This window comes from Melanerpes formicivorus, unplaced genomic scaffold (assembly GCF_026170545.1).
Source record: "Melanerpes formicivorus ecotype bairdi unplaced genomic scaffold, bMelFor1.0.p_v2 SCAF_116, whole genome shotgun sequence".
In the NCBI taxonomy this organism is placed as follows: Eukaryota; Metazoa; Chordata; class Aves; order Piciformes; family Picidae; genus Melanerpes; species Melanerpes formicivorus.
In genome coordinates this window covers 1,323,167-1,344,157 of record NW_027142468.1, presented here as the reverse complement: position 1 = coordinate 1,344,157, position 20,991 = coordinate 1,323,167, and the positions used below count along the sequence as shown (strand labels likewise).

Genomic DNA, 20,991 nt, shown 5'->3' with positions numbered 1-20,991 from the left:
GCCAGGGGCTGCACTTTGGCCACAGCAACCCCAGGCAGTGCTACAGGCTGGGGTCAGAGTGGCTGAGAGCTGCCAAACAGAGAGGGACCTGGGGGTGCTGATTGACAACTGCCTGAACATGAGCCAGCAGTGTGCCCAGGCGGCCAAGAAGGCCAAGGGCATCCTGGCCTGCAGCAGGAAGAGTGTGGCCAGCAGGAGCAGGGAGCTCATCCTGCCCTGTGCTCAGCACTGCTCAGGCCACACCTGCAGTCCTGTGTCCAGGTCTGGGCTCCTCAGGTTAGGAAAGAGGTTGAGCTGCTGGAAGGTGTCCAGAGAAGGGCAACAGAGCTGGGGAGGGGTCTGGGGCACAGCCCTGTGAGGAGAGGCTGAGGGAGCTGGGGTTGCTTAGCCTGGAGAAGAGGAGGCTCAGGGGAGACCTTCTTGCTCTCTGCAACTCCCTGCAGGGAGGTTGGAGCCAGGTGGGGGTTGGGCTCTTCTCCCAGGCAGCCAGCAGCAGAACAAGAGGACACAGTCTCAAGCTGTGCCAAGGGAGGTTTAGGCTGGAGGTGAGGAGAAAGTCCTTCCCAGAGAGAGTTGTTAGCCATTGGGATGTGCTGCCCAGGGAGGTGGTGGAGTCCCCATCCCTGGAGGTGTTCAGGAGGAGACTATAGGGTGCTTGGTGCCATGGGTTAGTTGATTAGGTGCTGTTGGATGATAGGTTGGACTTGATGATCTTGAAGGTCTCTTCCAACCAGGTGTGGTCTGGTGTGGTCTATTCTGTTCAGTTCTTTTCTGTTCTATTCTATTAGGAGACCTCTCTTGACTAGATAGAGTATAACAGGAGCAGAGAGCACATCCCTTCATTAAGTAGATTGGAATTACAGTGGCTTGGAGAGGGGAAACCTCTGCCTGATGCATGCAGGAGCTTTAGCTGTTAGCTGAAAATCTGTTGCTGCTTTTCTGAGTATCAGTTCTGGCTTCTGGGTGGGGAGGATGTGCTTCAGAGACTTAGCTAAGCTTCATTTATTCTTCTGTCAGTGTGGTTCAGCCTTGATCTGGCCTATCCCCTCAGCTCCTGAGCTTTCCTGTGCCCCAGCATGGGTTGGGCCTGCTGCTGCTGGCTCTTGGGAGACCTGCTGGTGACACCTTCCCATCTTCACCTGGTGCAGAGCTTGGTGAGAGAGAGGCTTGGTACAGGAGGCAGCAGAATCACAGAGCTGGCAGGGCTGGAAGGGAGCTCAAGGCTCAGCCAGCCCCAACCCTCTGCCATGGGCAGGGACACCTCACACCACAGCAGATTGCTCACAGCCACCTCCAGCCTGGCTGCAAACACCTCCAGGCAGGAGGCTTCCACCACCTCCCTGGGCAGCCTGTGCCAGGCTCTCACCACCCTCCTGGGCAACAACTTCTTCCTCACAGCCAAGCTCAATCTCCCCACTTCTAGTGCTGCTCCATCCCCCCCAGTCCTATCCCTCCCTGACCCCCTCCAAAGTCCCTCCCCAGCTCTCTTGCAGCCCCCTGCAGATCCTGGAAGGCCACCAGAAGGTCTCCTGGGAGCCTTCTCCTCTCCAGCCTGCACAACCCCAACTCTCTCAGGCTGGCTCCAGAGCAGAGCAGCTCCAGCCCTCTGCTCCTCCTCCTGGCCCTGCTCTGGACACCTTCCAGCCCCTCCAGAGCCTTCCTGGCACAGAGGCTGCAGAGCTGGCCCCAGAGCTGCAGCTGTGGGCTCAGCAGAGTGGAGCAGAGGGGCAGAATCCCCTCCCTGGCCCTGCTGGCCACACTTCTCTTGCTGCAGCCCAGGCTCTGCTTGGCTCTCTGGGCTGCAAGTGCTCCCTGCTGGCTCCTGCTGAGCTTCTCCTCCCCCAGTACCCCCAAGGACTTTTCTCCAGGGCTGCTCTCAGCCAGTCCCTGCCCAGCCTGGATCAGTGCCTGGGATTGCCCTGCCCCAGCTGCAGGACCATGTTGCTGCTGCAGATGTTCTCCAGTGGTTTTCAGAAGGTTTTCCCAAAGCTGTGATGTGGTTTGAACAGTTGTAGGAGTGAGAGAGAACTCTCTGAGCAGCAGAGTTCATCATTTAGTGATCAAAAAATAGAAGCTGTGCTGTCCCCAGCTGTGGGCCAGCTCAGGCTTTCTCAGGTAAGTTATCTTCTCTGTCCCCCATTTGCCTCTGAAACAAAGAGGTGGAAATAGAATAGAATGGAATGGAATAGAATGGAATAGGAATGGGAAGAGGATGGAATGGGAAGAGGATGGAATGGGAAGAGGATGGAATAGGAGAGAGTGGAATAGGAGTGGAGTGGGGTGGAATGGAATGGAATGGAATTAACCAGGTTGGAAAAGACCTTTGAGACCTTCCAACCACTCACCCAGCACCATCTGATCAACCAAACCATGGCACCAAGGGCCTCATCCAGGATCTTCCAGAACACCTCCAGGGATGAGGACTCCACCACCTCCCTGGGCAGCACATCCCCAGGGCCAATCTCTCTTGCTGGGAAGAATTTCTTCCTAACATCCAACCTGAACCTCCCCTGGCACAGCTTGAGACTGTGTCCTCTTGTTCTGCTGCTGGCTGCCTGGGAGAAGAGCCCAACCCCCACCTGGCTGCAACCTCCCTGCAGGGAGTTGCAGAGAGCAATGAGGTCTCCCCTGAGCCTCCTCTTCTCCAGGCTAAGCAACCCCAGCTCCCTCAGCCTCTCCTCCCAGGGCTGTGCCCCAGACCCCTCCCCAGCTTTGTTGCCCTTATGTTGCCCTTGATTAAAATGGAAAGGAAGGTCAAGGCCTGTCCTTGGATAAGTGCCTGGCACAGATTTTCAAGCACAATACTGAATAAAATTACCTCAAGAGGGAATTCCCAGAGCTGCCCTCACTTCTGACACACCACACACAGCAGAGACCTTCCCTTCATGTTTCAGGGTGGTGAGAGCCTGGCACAGGTTGCCCAGGGAGGTGGTGGAAGCCTCCTGCCTGGAGGTGTTTGCAGCCAGGCTGGAGGTGGCTGTGAGCAACCTGCTGTGGTGTGAGGTGTCCCTGCCCATGGCAGGGGGTTGGAACTGGCTGAGCCTTGAGCTCCCTTCCAGCCCTGACAGCTCTGTGAGGCTCTGAGTCACCATTTTCTCCCCATTGCTTCTCAGTGAAGATTTTAGCTGTGAATCCATGGAAGCAGTGGGCAGAGGGCAAAGGCTGACTTCATCTTCCTCTGGCTGTGTTCTGCACTGGACATTTGGTGTATTGTGGAGCAGAGGAGGCTGAGAGCAGACCTGACTGCTCTCTACAGCTCTCTGAGAGGAGGCTGCAGGGAGCTGGGGGTTGGGCTCTTCTCTCTAGTCTGAGGTGTTAGAAGGAGAGGGAATGGCCTGGAATTGTGCCAGGGGAGGCTGAGGTTGGAGCTGGTCAAAAATATCTTCACTGCCAGAGTGGTGAGGGCCTGGCAGAGGCTGCCCAGGGGGGTGGTGGAGTCCCCATGGCTGGAGGGGTTCCAGGGCTGTGTGGCCATGGCACTTGGGGCCAGGGTTTAGTGGCCCTGCTGGGGTAGGGCTCATGTTGGCCTCTGGGATCTTGGAAAGCTTTTCCAGCTGAAACAATTGTGTGATTCTCTGAGTGCAGCATGTCCTCTGGTGAACTGCTTAGGTCACTGACAGACACCAGCCCAGGCTGTTGCTGGCTTTCTGTGTTGCTGAGGCAGTGACTCAGGAGGCAGGGGAGGCTGTGAGCTGCAGTTGTGGCATTAGGTAGCTGGTGAGGAGGGCAGGGTTAAGGGAGGGGGAAGTGGCATGAAGCAGTCTTCAGCTTTCAGGTCAGTTCACCAAGTCTCATCAAACAAGGCCAGTCAGGAGCTGGGGGAGGGTATGCTCTGCACTGCTCCTTTTGCAGCTGAAGGTGGGCATCACTTCAGCCAGGGCTGCAGCTCAGTCCCTGGGCTGTAGGAGCAGGAAGGAATCAGCAAATGTGCAGCTGACAGCAAGCTGGGGGCAGATGTTGGTCAGTCAGAGGGCAGAAGGGCTCTGCAGAGGGACCTGGGCAGGCTGGGCAGATGGGCAGAGCCCAACAGGATGGCATTCAACAAGTCCCAGTGCCAGGGGCTGCACTTTGGCCACAGCAACCCCAGGCAGAGCTACAGGCTGGGGGCAGAGTGGCTGAGAGCTGCCAAACAGAGAGGGACCTGGGGGTGCTGGTTGTTGGTAGGCTGAACATGAGCCAGCAGTGTGCCCAGGGGGCCAAGAGGGCCAATGGCATCCTGGCCTGCAGCAGGAAGAGTGTGGCCAGCAGGAGCAGGGAGCTCATCCTGCCCTGTGCTCAGCACTGCTCAGCCCACACCTGCAGTCCTGTGTCCAGCTCTGGGCTCCTCAAGTTAGGAAAGAGGTTGAGCTGCTGGAAGGTGTCCAGAGAAGGGCAAGAAAGCTGGGGAGGGGTCTGGGGCACAGCCCTGTGAGGAGAGGCTGAGGGAGCTGGGGTTGCTTAGCCTGGAGAAGAGGAGGCTCAGGGGAGACCTTCTTGCTCTCTGCAACTCCCTGCAGGGAGGTTGGAGCCAGGTGGGGGTTGGGCTCTTCTCCCAGGCAGCCAGCAGCAGAACAAGAGGACACAGTCTCAAGCTGTGCCAGGGGAGGTTCAGGCTGGAGGTGAGGAGGAAGTTGGTCACTGAGAGAGTTGTTAGCCATTGGGATGTGCTGCCCAGGGAGGTGGTGGAGTCCCCATCCCTGGAGGTGTTCCAGAGGGGATTGGATGTGGCACTTGGTGCCATGGTCTAGCCATGGGGTCTGTGGTGCCAGGTTGGACTTGGTGATCTGTGAGGTCTCTTCCAGCCTTGGTGATTCTGTGTAACTCTGAGCTCCTTCCCTTGGTGGTGCAGCAGCTGCAGGTGTGCCTGAGGCTGTGCTGCCATGGGTGCTGCACACCCAGCTGAGGCATTGCACTGCCTAGGACCCCCAGGGGTAGTAATGGTGTTGAATGGGACCCAGCTGAGCTCTGCCTGGGCCAGAGCTGACTCTAGTAGACCTTGTGGTGGCTTTGTGCTTTGCTGCCCCCAGCACTTCTGGCTCCAGTTGCATGGTGCTGAGATCTCCAGGTGACCTGCATGGCTCTGCTCTCTGCAGAGCTTGTTAGCTTTCTCTCTGAGGGGCTGGCTTTGGAAACCACACAGCCATGCAGGTGTAAAAGCATTGGTGGGCTCCTGAACCCTGTGTGATCAGAGCCAGGTCTTCACAGAGCCTTCTTCAGTGCTCCTGGGGCTGCTGGTGGCAGTGGTTCTGCTGTGGGGGGAATGCCAGCTCAGTGTCAGCTGCCCCAGTGGGGCTGCTCTGACCTGGCTCCCATGGAGTGGCAGCTCTGGGGGCTAGGACATGGTAGCATTTCCTGCCTTGGGGGCTGCCTGGCTCAGGGCTTCTCTGCTGCTAGCCAGGGCAGTCTCTGAGCTGTGCTGAGCCCACTCAGCTGAGAGCAGCAGGCCCAAAAGAGAGAGCTTGGGGATGCAAGCTGTGAGGCCACTGCAGCACACAAAGATGACTCAGTTGAGGCTCTCCAGTGTGGTACTGCAGTTGGTTTCTATCAGCCATTCTGCTGCCTGCTTTGTGGTCCTCCATGGATAAAACTGTGGGAAGTTCAGGGCCTACATCCCCTTGGGGAAGGGCAACCAAGCTGGGGCAGGGCCTGCAGACCAGGGCTGGGGAGCAGCAGCTGAGGGAGCTGGGGGGGTTGGGTGTGGAGGCTGAGGGGAGGCCTCATTGCTCTCTGCAACTGAGTGAGGTGGGAATTGGCCTTTCCTCCCTGGTCTCAGGTGACAGAAGGAGAGGAAAAGGCCTGAAACTGTGCCAGGGGAGGCTGAGGTTGGAGGTGAGGAACAATTTCTTTGGTGCAAGAGGGGTCAGGGACTGGCAGAGGCTGCCCAGGGAGGTGGTGGAGTCCCCATGGCTGGAGGGGTTCCAGAAGCCTGTGGCCATGGCACCTGGAGCCATGGGTTGGTGGCCCTGGTGGGGTTGGGTTGATGTTGGACTGGGAGAGCTCAGAGGGCTTTGCCACCCCAAGCAACTCTGTGCTGCTAAGGGTCTCAAAATACAGCTGAGCCTGCAGCTGCTTTTCTGTGCACAGTCACTGAGACAGTGCTCAGGGCAGTAAGATCATGCCAGAAGAATGGCACAAAGCATCCACTGATAGCTCCCTCTTCCTGTCTGCTGCTTGGAGTCCTCCTGAAGCTGCAACCCACACTTTTAGTCCTCCACTTTGGTATAGAATAGAGTGGAGGTACAATAGAGTGGAGTGGAGAGGTTCGGAGAGGAGAATAGACCAGGTTGGAAGAGACCTTGAAGATCATCAAGTCCAACCTATCATCCAACACCACCTGAATAACTAACCCATGGCACCAAGCACCCTGTCAAGTCTCTTCCTGAACACCTCCAGGGATGGGGACTCCACCACCTCCCTGGGCAGCACATTCCAATGGGCAATCTCTCTCTCTGGGAAGCACTTTCTCCTCACCTCCAGCCTCAACCTCCCCTGGCACAGCTTGAGACTGTGTCCTCTTGTTCTTGTGCTGGGGGCCTGGGAGAAGAGCCCAACACCCACCTGGCTCCTTCAACTTCAGGGAGTTGCAGAGAGCAAGAAGGTCTCCCCTAAGCCTCCTCTTCTGCAGGCTAAGCAACCCCAGCTCCCTCAGCCTCTCCTCACAGGGCTGTGCCCCAGACCCCTCCCCAGCTTTGTTGCCCTTCTCTGGACACCTTCCAGCAGCTCAACCTCTTTCCTGACCTGAGGAGCCCAGAGCTGGACACAGGACTGCAGGTGTGGGCTGAGCAGTGCTGAGCACAGGGCAGGATGAGCTCCCTGCTCCTGCTGGCCACACTCTTCCTGCTGCAGGCCAGGATGCCCTTGGCCTTCTTGGTCCCCTGGGCACACTGCAGGCTCATGTTCAGCTACTGTCAATCAGTACCCCCAGGTCCCTCTCTGCCTGGCTGCTCTCCAGCCACTCTGCCCCCAGCCTGTAGTTCTGCCTGGGGTTGCTGTGGCCAAAGTGCAGCCCCTGGCACTTGGATGTGTTCAGTCTGCTGCCCTTGGCCTCTGCCCATCTGCCCAGCCTGGCCAGGTCCCTCTGCAGAGCCTCTCTACCCTCTAACAGATCAACTCCTGCCCCCAGCTTGCTGTCATCAGCAAATCTACTGCTGGTGGACTCAGTGCTCTCCTCCAGATCATCAATGAAGATGTTAAAGAGCATGGGGCCCAGCACTGATCCTTGGGGCACACCACTGGGGCCCCTTCTCCCCCTTGTCAGTACCATCTGAGTGAGTCCCCTGGGGCTGCCTGCTCTCCAGCTCAAGGGTCCCAGGGAATGGTAAGTGGCTCTGATCTATCTGTGCACTGCTTAGGGACAGAGAGGAAACTGCTAAGCTGTGTTTGGGTGTTGGGGCTGTGGATTGCTGTTAGGCACAACCCATGGTGCAGGTGGCATTAATGCTCAGTTGTGGTTTTGTGTTTGTTCTGCCCTCCCATCCTAGGGTGCCACATGCCTGATACTTTGAATTCATGGTTTCTAGTAGCCCAGCTTCATGTCTGGTAAGTGGAAAGTCAAATTGCAATGTCACTGCTTGCAGGCACTAGAGCTGTGTGGAGCTGAATGTGAGCAAGGCTGGGTTCCAGGGGTGTGGAGAGGAGGGGGATAGGTTCCATGTGCTGATTACCACAGCACATGGCCCAGAAGGCCAAGCACAGCCTGGGCTGCATCCAGAGCAGCCTTGCCAGCAGAGCCAGGGAGGTGATTCTGCCACTCTGCTGTGGGGAGACCTCACCTGGAGCACTGCATCGAGGTCTGCAGCCCTCAACATAGGAAGGACCTGGAGCTGATGGAGAGGGTCCAGAGGAGAGCCATGAAAATGCTCAGGGGGTTGGAGCAGCTCTGCTGTGAGCACAAGCTGAGGGAGCTGGGGGTGTTCAGCCTGGAGAGGAGAAGGCTTTGGGGAGACCTAATAGTAGCCTTCAGGTACCTGAAGGGGCTACAAGAAGGCTGCAGAGGAACTGTTCCCAAAGGCCTGCAGGGACAGGCCCAGGGGCAATGGCCTCAGAGCAGATTGAGCTTGGATGTGAGGAACAAGTTCTGCCCCAGGAGGCTGCTGGAACACTGCAGCAGGCTGCCCAGGGAGGTGGTTGAGGCTCCATGCCTGGAGCTATTCCAGGTGAGGCTGGAGAGGGCTCTGGTGGAGGAAGTCCCTGCTGACTGAATCACAGAATCATCAAGGTAGGAAGAGACCTCAAAGATCACCAAGTCCAAGCTGTCACCACAGACCTCATGACCAGACCATGGCACCAAGTGCCACATCCAATCCCCTCTGGAACATCTCCAGGGATGGGGACTCCACCACCTCCCTGGGCAGCACATCCCAGTGGCTAACAACTCTCTCTGGGAAGAACTTTCTCCTCACCTCCAGCCTCAGCCTCCCCTGGCACAGCTTGAGACTGTGTCCTCTTGTTCTGGTGCTGGTTGCCTGGCAGAAGAGCCCAACCCCCACCTGGCTCCAACCTCCCTGCAGGGAGTTGCAGAGAGCAAGAAGGTCTCCCCTGAGCCTCCTCTTCTCCAGGCTAAGCAACCCCAGCTCCCTCAGCCTCTCCTCACAGGGCTGTGCCCCAGACCCCTCCCCAGCTTTGTTGCCCTTCTCTGGACACCTTCAAGTCTGTCAATGTCCTTTTCTTAACCTGAGGAGCCCAGAGCTGGACACAGGACTGCAGGTGTGGCCTGAGCAGTGCTGAGCACAGGGCAGGATGAGCTCCCTGCTCCTGCTGGCCACACTCTTCCTGCTGCAGGCCAGGATGCCCTTGGCCTTCTTGGCCCCCTGGGCACACTGCTGAGAGGCTTGGACTGGATACCCTTCAGAGGTCTCTTCCAGCCCAGACCATTCCATGATTCTTTGAACTGTCAGGGCTGGAAGGGAGCTCAAGGCTCAGCCAGCCCCAACCCCCTGCCATGGGCAGGGACACCTCACACCACAGCAGGTTGCTCACAGCCACCTCCAGCCTGGCTGCAAACACCTCCAGGCAGGAGGCTTCCACCACCTCCCTGGGCAACCTGTGCCAGGCTCTCACCTCCCTCATGGGTCAGCTTTCTACAGAAGAGCAAGCAGTGCCCAGCAGAAGTTGCCCTCTTCAGCAGCTCAGGGTTTCTCAGGCTTAGCCTGAGCTTTGCCAGGAGCTTTCTGAAAGCTTTGCTCAGCCTGTGTGGAAAAAAACAAAACTTCTCCTGGAGTGTTTTTAGGAAAGCTTTCAGTCCTTGAAATGATGTAAAAGGCTTTGAGCCTGGGAGGAGCTGTGGTGGTTGAAGTTGCTGCTCCTCAGGAGCAGTCACCAGAGTCTGCCTCTGCCATTCCTTCCTGCAGCTCTCCCTTTGCTTTGCTGCACTGCAGATATTTGACACCTCCCACATGAAGGCAGCTTGGGGCTTGTAGGGGTTGGGTTTTTGTTCACCTGTGAAAACAGGAGCCAAAGCCCTCAGGTTTCCATCCAGCATTCCATCCTTGGAAAGGTCAGAGGGATGCCCCAGGCACTGCAGGCCTTTTGCACTGCCAGATCATTCAGCAGGCTGAAGCCCACAGACTTAATTCAGCTGAAGGAAAGTCTGTACTAAAATAGCTGCACTTGAGCACAGGCCTCTTAACTCCCTGCCTCCTTTTTTTCCCCATCCCCTTTCCAGCCTTCTTTCTCCTCAACATATTGAAAAGTGGAGCAGCTCATTCCACTGAAGGAGGAATCAATCAGCAGCCCCCTGAAATGATAATCACTTAACAAAGTCATAGAAGCATAGAATCAATGAGGTTGGGAAAGACCTCAGAGATCATCAAGTCCAAGCTGGCACCCAAAAGCTCCTGACAACCAAACCATGGCTCCAAGTGCCACATCCAGTCCCCTCTTGAACACCTCCAGGGATGGAGACCCCACCACTTCCCTGGGCAGCACATCCCCAGGGCCAATCTCTCTTGCTGGGAAGAACTTTCTCCTCACCTCCAGCCTCAACCTCCCCTGGCACAGCTTGAGACTGTGTCCTCTTGTTCTGCTGCTGGCTGCCTGGGAGAAGAGCCCAGCCCCCAGCTGGCTCCAACCTCCCTGCAGGGAGTTGCAGAGAGCAAGAAGGTCTCCCCTGAGCCTCCTCTTCTGCAGGCTAAGCAACCCCAGCTCCCTCAGCCTCTCCTCACAGGGCTGTGCCCCAGACCCCTCCCCAGCTTTCTTGCCCTTCTCTGGACACCTTCCAGCAGCTCAACCTCTTTCCTGACCTGAGGAGCCCAGAGCTGGACACAGGACTGCAGGTGTGGCCTGAGCAGTGCTGAGCACAGGGCAGGATGAGCTCCCTGCTCCTGCTGGCCACACTCTTCCTGCTGCAGGCCAGGATGCCCTTGGCCTTCTTGGTCCCCTGGGCACACTGCTGGCTCATGTTCAGTGGAGTCAAGTACAGAAGACCCTTGAGGGTTGCAGTTCACGTATTTCTTCCTGTTCAGGTAGTTGCAGAGAGCAATGAGGTCTCCCCTGAGCCTCCTCTTCTCCAGGCTAAGCAACCCCAGCTCCCTCAGCCTCTCCTCACAGGGCTGTGCTCCAGACCCCTCCCCAGCTTTGTTGCCCTTCTCTGGACATGCTGAAGCCTCTCAATGTCCTTCCTAACCTGTGGGGCCCAGAACTGGACACAGGACTCAAGTTGTGGCCTAACCAAGGCAGAGTAAGCTTCCTGAAGAGAATTGGGAAGCTGAGAGTTGCTTTGCTGAGGATGAGTCAGGGCTGGACCGAGGTGGAGTGCAGAGCAGACCCTGGGGCAGCAGGCTGCAGTGTTTCACGCTGTGCTGGGCTGGCCAGAAGGTTTGCAGCCTTTGCAGAGCCCTGTGTCTGTTAGAGCTCAGGCACAGCAAGGGCAGTAACAAACTTTATTTTGTTTCAGGTTTTCAAATAAACTGCAAAAAAAACAACCAACCCCAAACAAACCCCAAAACCCCACCCCCAGAGTTTCCATGATCTCACTCCTGGGGCTGCAGGGCAGCTCTGACAGCAGCACACAGCCAAACACAGAGCTGCCTTTTAGGCCTTGGAGAGCAGCAGCTCTGACTCTGAGCACCACTCCAGGCCTGCTGCTCATCTGTGACCACTTGCTGGCTGCTGCTGGGCTGAGCACTGCTCTCTCTTCTCCTGCTTCACCACCCCTGAGGGCACACTGGACAGGAGCTGCTCTTTTTCTCTCTTCCCCCTGAGCAGTCCCTCCCCAGCCTTCCTCCTAATCCCTCCTAATTGTGGCCTTCCAGGATCTGAAGGGGGCTCCAGGAAGGCTGGGGAGGGACTGCTCAAAATCTCAGGCAGTGATAGGACTAGGGGGAATGGAATGAAGCTGGAGGTGGGGAGATTCAGGCTGGAGGTGAGGGCCCAAAACTGTTCTCAGTGCTGCAGGTGTGGACTGAGAAGCACTTTCCTTAGTCCAAAAATTCATCTTTAAGCTGAGTCTTGTTAATATTGAGCCCAAGTTTGGGCTACAGTAACCCTTCCTGAGTGAGGTTTTCATACAGCTCATTTATGTACAGTCAGAAGAGGAACAAAGTTCAGAGACTGGCAGGAGGCAGACCCAGAAGTTGCCATTCTTGGTGCATTTGTTTTGTGGGAGTGCTGCTGTCTGGGCAGCTGTTCTCTGAGCTGTGGGCCACTGCTTGAGCAGGCAGCTTTGTCACCTGGCTGTGGGCAAGATGAGGATTCAGTTCTTGATACCACCTCAGCTGCAGTTCTTCACTAGTCCAGAGGTGCTGGTGGGCAGGTGCAGAGCTGCCACTGCCTCAGTGTAAGCCTGGGGAATCACAGGGTGTGAGGGCTTGGAAGGGACCTCTGGAGAGCTTCCAGTCCAAGCCCCTGCCAGTGCAGGAGCAGAGAATCCAGCACAGGGCACACAGGAACACATCCAGACAGGGCTGGGAAGGCTCCAGAGCAGGAGACTCCACAACCTCTCTGGGCAGCCTGCTCCAGGGCTGTGGGAGCCTCACAGTCAAGAAGTTCCTCCTCATGCTGAGCTGGAACCTCCTGTGCTGCAGTTTCCATCCCTTACCCCTTGTCCTGTCCCAGGGCACAGTGAGCAGAGGCTATCCCTGTCCCTGTCCCTTCCCTCCTGCCCCCCAGCCCTCAGCTATTGATAGCCATTGATCAGATCCCTCTCAGCCTTCTCCTCTGCAGACTGCACAGCCCCAGGGCTCTCAGCCTCTCCTCCCCAGGCAGTGCTGCAGTCCCTTCAGCCCTCCCTTGGACTCTCTCCAGTGGATCTCTGTCCCTCCTGAACTGGGGAGCCCAGATCTGGAGGCAGTATTCCAGATGAGGTCTCCCTAGGGCAGAGTAGAAGGGCAGGAGATCCTCCCTGGCTCTGCTGATCCTTGAGACAGAAATTGCCACCAGCTTCCCAGCATTCCCTTCACTGACTGCTGGGCTTCTGCTTTTCTACACCCCCCCTACCCAGATTCTCTCAGGCACTCCCTTCTTTGATAGTTCATCTACTTGCCACACCTCAGACTCTGTCCTCTTTCCTCTTCTCTGTCTCCTGTATGCCCAGTGGCATCCTCAAAAGGTCTCCATCTAGAGATCAGCCTCTGATCAAGAGGCTTTGCTTCTTTCAGTCCTGGTGTCTCATGTGGATGGTTCTCATGTAGGACTCATGGATGGTTCCTATCAGAAAGGAAAGAATACAGGACTACAGGAAAGGTGAGGAGAGCCTCTTAACCAGGGAGTTAAGTGAGGGCATAGGAAATAGGGAAGGGGTTTGGGCCAGCAGGGCTCTGCCAATGTGTCAGAACACTGGGATCTGATCACTGCTTATAGATGTCTGAAGGGAGGGGGTGAAGAAGAAGGGGCCAGGCTCTTTGCAATGGTGTCCTGTGGTAGGGCAAGGGGCAGTGGACACAAACTGGAACCCAGGAGGTTCCACCCCAATGGGAAGAGAAAGTTCTTTGGTGTGAGGCTGCTGGAGGCCTGGAGCAGGCTGCCCAGAGAGGTTGTGGAGTCTCCTGCTCTGGAGGCTTCAGATGAGGGCTTATGGTTTCAGATGGGAAGGTTAGACTTAGGTTAGATGGAAGGAAGAAATTCTTGCCTGTGAGTGTGGGGAGAGCCTGGCACAGGTTGCCCAGGGAGGCTGTGGCTGTCCCCTCCCTGCAGTTGTTCAAGGCAGGGCTGGATGAGGCCTTGAGCAGCCTGGGCTGGTGCAGGGTGTCCTTGCCCACGGCAGTGGGGCTGGAGCTGGATGAGCTTTGAGGTCCCTCCCAACCCAAAGCATTGTGGGGTTCTGTGGTCATGCAGGGTTTGTTGCCCTCAGCTTGTTTTGGCTCTGGGCCTCAGCAGTGCCTTTCACTTTGGCTTCCTTTGCAGGGTAAAAAAAATCTCTTTACTACTCAGTAGAGAAACCAGAATGCAGCAGGATGCAGGCATCTGCCCTTTCCATAGAATGGAATGGAATGGAATGGAATAGAATAGAATAGACCAGGTTGGAAGAGACCTTCATCAAGTCCAACCTATCATCCAACACCACCTAATCAACTAACCCATGGCACCAAGCACCCCATCAAGTCTCCTCCTGAACACCTCCAGTGATGGGGACTCCACCACCTCCCTGGGCAGCACATCCCAATGGGCAATCACTCTCTCTGTGTAGAACTTCTTCCTAACATCCAACCTGAACCTCCCCTGGTGCAGCCTGAGACTGTGTCCTCTTGTTCGGGTGCTGGCTGCCTGGGAGAAGAGCCCAACCCCCACCTGGCTCCAACCTCCCTGCAGGGAGTTGCAGAGAGCAATGAGGTCTCCCCTGAGCCTCCTCTTCTCCAGGCTAAGCAACCCCAGCTCCCTCAGCCTCTCCTCACAGGGCTGTGCCCCAGACCCCTCCCCAGCTTTGTTGCCCTTCTCTGGACACCTTCCAGCAGCTCAACCTCTTTCCTGACCTGAGGAGCCCAGAGCTGGACACAGGACTGCAGGTGTGGCCTGAGCAGTGCTGAGCACAGGGCAGGATGAGCTCCCTGCTCCTGCTGGCCACACTCTTCCTGCTGCAGGCCAGGATGCCCTTGGCCTTCTTGGCTGCCTGGGCACACTGCTGGCTCATGTTCAGCCTACCATCGACCAGCACCCCCAGGTCCCTCTCTGCCTGGCTGCTCTCAGCCACTCTGCCCCCAGCCTGTAGCACTGCATGGGGTTGCTGTGGCATGCTTGGAGGGCTCCCTGGGGAACTGACAGCCACAGCTCACCCAGCCCCAGCTCTCAGGTCACATAAGAAAACCCCACTCCTATTTTTTCCCTCTTAGCCCTTGTGGACCATTCCCCACTGTTAATGTGCAGCTGCTTCAAGGTGGCCTCCAGCAGCTCTGCTCTCTTCTTGCTGTGTGAGCTGTGAGAAGAGGTTCCTGTGGGCAGTTGCTTACCTGTGGAATGTCTCTTTGCACAGCAGTGCCTTCTTTAGCCCCAGGGTTTGAGCATCCCCTCATCTACAGCAGGATACAGAATTAACCAGGTTGGAAAAGGCCTTGCAGATCATCAAGTCTAACCTCTCCCCCAGCACCATCTGGTCAACTCAACCATGGCACCAAGGGCCTCAGCCAGGCTCTGCCTAAACACCTCCAGGGATGGGGACTCCACCACCTCCCTGGGCAGCACATCCCCAGGGCCAATCTCTCTTGCTGGGAAGAATTTCTTCCTCACCTCCAGCCTGAACCTCCCCTGGCACAGCTGGAGACTGTGTCCTCTTGTTCTGGTGCTGGGTGCGTGGGAGAAGAGACCAACCCCCACCTGGCTCCAACCTCCCTGGCACCCTCAGCACAGGAAGGACCTGGAGCTGATGGAGAGGGGCCAGAGGAGGCCACAAAAATGCTCAGGGGGATGGAGCAGCTCTGCTGTGAGGACAGGCTGAGGGAGCTGGGGGTGTTCAGCCTGGAGAGGAGAAGGCTCCAGGGAGACCTCAGAGCTGCCTGCCAGGACCTGAAGGGGCTGCAAGAAGGCTGCAGAGGGACTGTTCCCAAAGGCCTGCAGGCACAGGCCCAGGGGCAGCGGCTGCAGAGCAGAGCAGAGCAGATTGAGCTTGGATGTGAGGAGCAAGTTCTGCCCCAGGAGGCTGCTGGAACACTGCAACCAAGGCTGCAGTGAGGGTGACTCCACCACCTCCCTGGACAGCACATTCCAACTGAGCAGGCCCTTCTGCCTCCTAACACAGGAGCAGAGCTGATCAGAGGGGTGGAGAAGGTTGCTGAGCTTGGGCTCTTGGCTCAGGGAGGGCTTAGCCTCTCTTTCAGCTCCTGCTCTTTACAGATGTTGTAAAAGAGGCAAAAGGTTTGTTCTGATGCTTCCTGTTGCAGACAGAGGAGCAGCCCTGAAGTTCAAGTGGCTTTAGTGACTAAAGAAGAAAGAGCAGAAGCCAGCCCTGCAGCTGGTGCTCTCATTAAGGTGTCACCATGCACTTCCCAACTCCTGAGCTCCTTGAGCCTGTCCAGCAGGCAGGGCCTTTGCCAAGTGCTTGGCTGTGTATCCACAGTACCCCTGGAGCTGAAGTAATTTAGGACATTGCTAATGTGAGTTTGGGAGCAGTGTGGAGCTTGCTGAAGCTTTCACAGCTTGGCTGGGCTGGGCTCACAGCACTTTAGGAGACCAAGCTGAATTGCAGCTGGCTTGGAGCCTAGCATTAGACAAGGCAGTTGTTCCTGCTCCACAGGGTGAGATGTTCTGAAGGCTGAGGAATGTAGATTGCAGTGGTTTGTAACTTGATTGCAGTACTGACAGACAGAATAGAGTCCACTGCCACTCTTCCATAGCTGCACTGGCCAGAATCCAGCAGATCCAGCTCTGGTGCACAGGACAGAAGAGATTGCAGTGGTTTATTTTGGCCCTGGCTGGGGGCCAGATGCCCACCAAGGCCACTTCCCTCCTCAGATGGACAGGGGAAGAGGGGAAAATGTAACCAGAGGCCTGTGGGTCAGGACAGAAGCAATTTAATAGGATGGAAAGCCAAAGCCAAGGCTGCACCTGGAAGCAGAGCCAACAAAGATCTGTTCTCTACTCTCCATCAGCAGTGCTGGGTCACTCCTTGGAGGCAGGGATCCAGCACACAGAGTGGCTGCTCCAGAGGACAGGCACCATCAACCCATGTCCCCCCACTGCCTCCTTTCACTCAGCTGTTGTACCTGAGCTGCTGTCATCTGGCATGGAGCACCCTTTGGTCAGCTTGGGTCACCTGGCCTGGCTGTGTCCCCTCCCAAGATCTTGCCCAGCCCTCAGCCTGCTGTTGGGGGAAGAAGTGTTGGGAAAGCACAGCCTGGGTGCTGGGCTCAGCAGCAGCCCAAACCCTGCTGTGGTAGCACCACCCACCCCCAGCAAAACAGCATGAGAGAGATGGTCTGGGGAGGAGAGATGGTCAGGGAAGGAGAGATGGTCTGGGGAGGAGAGATGGTCAGGGGAGGAGAGATGGTCAGGGGAGGAGAGAGAGTCAGGGGAGGAGAGATGGTCTGGGGAGGAGAGATGGTCAGGGGAGGAGAGATGGTCTGGGGAGGAGAGATGGTCTGGGGAGGAGAGAGAGTCAGGGGAGGAGAGAGAGTCAGGGGAGGAGAGATGGTCTGGGGAGGAGAGAGAGTCAGGGGAGGAGAGATGGTCTGGGGAGGAGAGATGGACAGGGGAGGAGAGAGAGTCAGGGGAGGAGAGATGGTCTGGGGAGGAGAGAGAGTCAGGGGAGGAGAGAGAGTCAGGGGAGGAGAGATGGTCTGGGGAGGAGAGAGAGTCAGGGGAGGAGAGATGGTCTGGGGAGGAGAGATGGACAGGGGAGGAGAGAGAGTCAGGGGAGGAGAGATGGTCTGGGGAGGAGAGATGGACAGGGGAGGAGAGATGGTGTGGAGAAGAGAAGGCTCTGATTTAAAATCCTATCAGCTTCAAGCCCTCTCCTCTCACCTTCTGAAGGCATTCAAGAATCTTACTCACCTCACTCTGACCCTGAGGAGTCTTTCATCAGAGGTTTTGTTCTTCACAGTTTTAATTTATTGCCCCTACCACAGGAAGGCTCTGGAGGGGCTGGAAGGTGTCCAGAGCAGGGCCAGGAGGAGGAGCAGAGGGCTGGAGCTGCTCTGCTCTGGAGCCAGCCTGAGAGAGTTGGGGTTGTGCAGGCTGGAGAGGAGAAGGCTCCCAGGAGACCTTCTGGTGGCCTTCCAGGAGCTGCAGGGGGCTGCAAGAGAGCTGGGGAGGGACTTTGGAGGGGGTCAGGGAGGGATAGGGGTCTGGGACACCTCTGAGGGGGCAGGAATCAGGCCTGGGACAGAAAGGCAGCAATGGGCACTGGCAGCTCAGAAGGCCAAGGGCAGCTGCCCTTGGCCTTCTGGGCTGCCAGTGCCCATTGGCAGAGGTGGAGGGAGAGGATCCTGCCTCTCTGCTCTGGGGTGTCAGGGAGGGATAGGACTGGGGTGATGGAACAGAACTAGAAGTGGGGAGATTGAGCTTGGATGTTAGGAAGAAGTTGTTGCCCAGGAGGGTGGTGAGAGCCTGGCACAGGTTGCCCAGGGAGGTGGTGGCAGCCTCCTGCCTGGAGGTGTTTGCAGCCAGGCTGGAGGTGGCTGTGAGCAACCTGCTGTGGTGTGAGGTGTCCCTGCCCATGGCAGGGGGTTGGGGCTGGCTGAGCCTTGAGGTCCTTTCAATCCTGACAGTTCTATGCTTCTATGAAAGTGAGAATAACTGAACCTGAGCTAGAGCAAGGTTGGGAAGCTCTGCAGGCTGAGCCTTGAGCTCCTTTCCAGCCCTGGCAGCTGTGTGCTAACTGCAGCTCAGCCAAGCCCGGTGCAGGTGGAGTATTCTTGATCACACAGCTAAGAAGAATTCTGAAATGAGCTGAACTCCATGTTTGAAATGAGCTGAACTCCATGTTTGCCTGCCCCTTTGCCCCTGAAGCAGGCCCAGGGGCCCTGAGTGTGGTGCTGCTGTCCCCACAGGATGTGCCTGGTGCGGATGAAGCAGGAGGGCCGCACGGGCAAGTACATGTGCCGCTACATCGTGCACTGCATGTGGGAGGATGTGGAGCAGCGTGGCAAGGTGATGGGGGTAAGTGGATCATCTTGGGGCTTCCCACCTTTCAGTGCCTGAGGATCAACCTGCAGCTGCTTGTTGATTTCCTTCATGGCTTGAGGCTGCTGTAGGCAGCCCTGGCTGCCCAGCGGTCCTTCCCGCAGCCTCCGCCGCTGCCTTTGATTCTGACACTGCTCCATGGCCTGGGGGAAGATGCCCTCTGAGGAGAGGCTGAGAGCCCTGGGGCTGTTTAGTCTGGGGAAGAGAAGACTGAGAGGGATCTGACCAATGTCTATCAATAGCTGAGGGCTGGGGGCCAAAAGGGAGGGGACAGTATAGTAGTAGTATCATAGTAGTAGTATCAGTAGTAGTAGTAGTAGTATCAGTCAGGGTTGGAAGGGACCCCAAGGATCATCCAGTTCCAACCCCCCTGCCATGGGCAGGGACACCCCACACTACATCAGCCTGGCCAGAGCCTCATCCAGCCTGGCCTTAAACACCTCCAGGGACAGGGCCCCAACCACCTCCCTGCACAACCCATTCCAGGGCTTCACCACTCTCATGGGGAAGAACTTCCTCCTCCCCTCCAGCCTGAATCTCCCCACCTCCAGCTTCATTCCATCCCCCTAGTCCTATCACTGCCTGAGATCCTGAGCAGTCCCTCCCCAGCCTTCCTGTAGCCCCCTGCAGATCCTGGAAGGCCACAATGAGGTCACCTGGGAGCCTTCTCTTCTGCAGACTGAACAGCCCCAACTCCTTCAGTCTGTCCTCACAGGAGAGCAGCTCCAGCCCTCTGCTCATCCTCCTGGCCCTGCTCTGGACACCTTCCAGCCCCTCCACATCCCTCTTGCCATAGGGGCTCCAGAGCTGGAGGCAGTACTCCAGGTGTGGTCTCCCCAGAGCTGAGCAGGGGGGGAGGATCACCTCCCTTGCCCTGCTCTGCTCAGTTGCCCCCTGGGATACGCCAAGGAGCAGTGGATGGAAACTGCAGGACAGGAGGTTCCACCTCAACATGAGGAGGAACTTCCTGACTGTGAGGCTCCCAGAGGCCTGGAGCAGGCTGCCCAGAGAGGTTGTGGAGTCTCCTGCTCTGGAGCCTTCCCAGCCCTGTCTGGATGTGTTCCTGTGTGACCTGTGCTGGATTCTCTGCTCCTGCTCTGGCAGGGGCTTGGACTGGCAGCTCTCCAGAGGTCCCTTCCAACCTCTAGCATCCTGTGAGCTGGGATCCTGTGATTTGTCTGGAAGGAATTAATTTGCCATGTGGCTGCAGAAGGGGATGCTGCCATAACAGCAGCTGTGGTTGGGAGTAAGAAGTGGAGGTAGGGAGAAACTTGGCTGGTGCCAAATGCATCACTGCACCACAAGTGATTCCAGCAGGGCTTTGAGTTTTCTTTGTAGCTAGGATGCTGAGTGGAAAGAAAGTTAAGGGACAAGGGGTTTGTGTTGAGGTCCAGAAACCAAGTCTTCTGGGAGCTGCTGAGGGAGCTGAGGTTGTTTAGTCTGGAGAAGAGGAGAGGAGGCCTCATTGCTCTCTACAACTCCCTGAAAGGAGGTTGGAATGAGGTGGGGGTTGGGCTCTTCTCCCTAGTATCAGGTGAGAGGAAAGGAAATGCCCTGAACTTCTGCCAGGGAAGGTTTAGGTTGGAGGTTAGGAAATACCTATGTGCTGCAAGAGTGGGGAGGGGTTGGCACAGGCTGCCCAGGGGGGTGGTGGAGTCCCCAGCCCTGGGGGAGTTCCCATCCCTGGAGCTGCTCAAGCTGGCCATGGCACCTGGGGCCATGGTTTGGTGGCCATGGTGGGGTTGGGTTGATGTTGGACTGGGTGATCCAAGAGGGCTTTTCCAACCCAAGCAATTCTGTGACTCTCTACTTCTAAAAGTGGAACTTGTTGGGTTTTTTTCCTTCAGTCAACTTGAAGGGGAAAGGACTCAACAGTGCTTGCAGACAGGGCTGTGTGAAGGGAAGCACATGTCTGGAAACTAAACTATTCCATTGCTCCCCAAAATAACCCCAAAGTGTGAAACAGTCACCAGTGTCCTTATGTTTCCATCCAGCCTGGGGCCTCAACTGGTAACAGATGTGTGGCTGCTGTGGGATGCAACTGTAAAGAGCTCTTCAGTTGCTTGATGCCATTTTGTTCTCTGCCTTGGCACTGAGGCATCCTTTCAGTTGATCCTGAGCTTGCAATGTCCCAGTCTCTGTCTGTAGCAGTAATGAGCATGAAGGGAATGATGAGCATGACATTGCAGTGATTGCTGTGGTGTCCAGGTGGGCCTGGACAAGCTGGAGAGATGCACCCAGGTGAACCTCATGAGCTTCAAGCAGAGCAAGTGCAGGGTTCTGCACCTGGGCCAGAGCAATCCTCACTGCCAGTACAGCCTGGGGGAGGAGGTGATGGAAGCAGCCCTCAGGAGAAGGCCTTGGGGGTGCTGGTGGGGGAGAAGCTGCCCAGGAGCAGGCAGGGAGAGACTGCAGCACAGAAGGCCAAGGGCAGCCTGGGCTGCATCCAGAGCAGTGTGGCCAGAGCTGGGGAGAGGAGATTCTGCCACTTTGCTCTGGGGAGACCTCACCTGCAGTGCTGTGTGCAGGGCTGGAGCCCTCAGCACAGGAAGGACCTGGAGCTGATGGAGAAGGTCCAGAGGAGGCCATGAGAATGTTCAGGGAGTTGGAGCAGCTCTGCTACAAGGACAGGCTGAGGGAGCTGGGGGTGTTCAGCCTGGACAAGAGAAGGCTCCAGGGAGACCTTAGAGCAGCCTGCCAGGACCTGAAGGGGCTCCAGGAAGGCTGCAGAGGGACTGCTCCCAAAGGCCTGCAGGGCCAGGCCCAGGGGCAATGGCTTCAGAGCAGAGCAGAGCAGATTGAGCTTGGATGTGAGGAACAAGTTCTGCCCCAGGAGGCTGCTGGAACACTGCAGCAGGCTGCCCAGGGAGGTGGTTGAGGCTCCATGCCTGGAGCTATTCCAGGTGAGGCTGGAGAGGGCTCTGGGCAGCCTGCTCCAGGGGAGGATGTCCCTGCTGGGGGCAG

At 56.9% G+C, this 20,991-nt stretch overlaps 1 protein-coding gene across 2 annotated transcripts in view; it reads left to right on the top strand.

Annotated features, from left to right (window-relative positions):
- The window catches only part of UQCC1 (ubiquinol-cytochrome c reductase complex assembly factor 1), a 62,876-nt gene that overhangs the window by 10,832 nt on the left and 31,053 nt on the right, over positions 1–20,991 (top strand). For both annotated transcript variants that reach the window (XM_068167380.1, XM_068167381.1), the window contains exons 6-7: positions 7,461–7,518; positions 17,895–18,003. In XM_068167380.1, the coding sequence (XP_068023481.1) occupies positions 7,461–7,518; positions 17,895–18,003 (167 nt within the window). The remainder of the gene's footprint in view (positions 1–7,460; positions 7,519–17,894; positions 18,004–20,991) is intronic.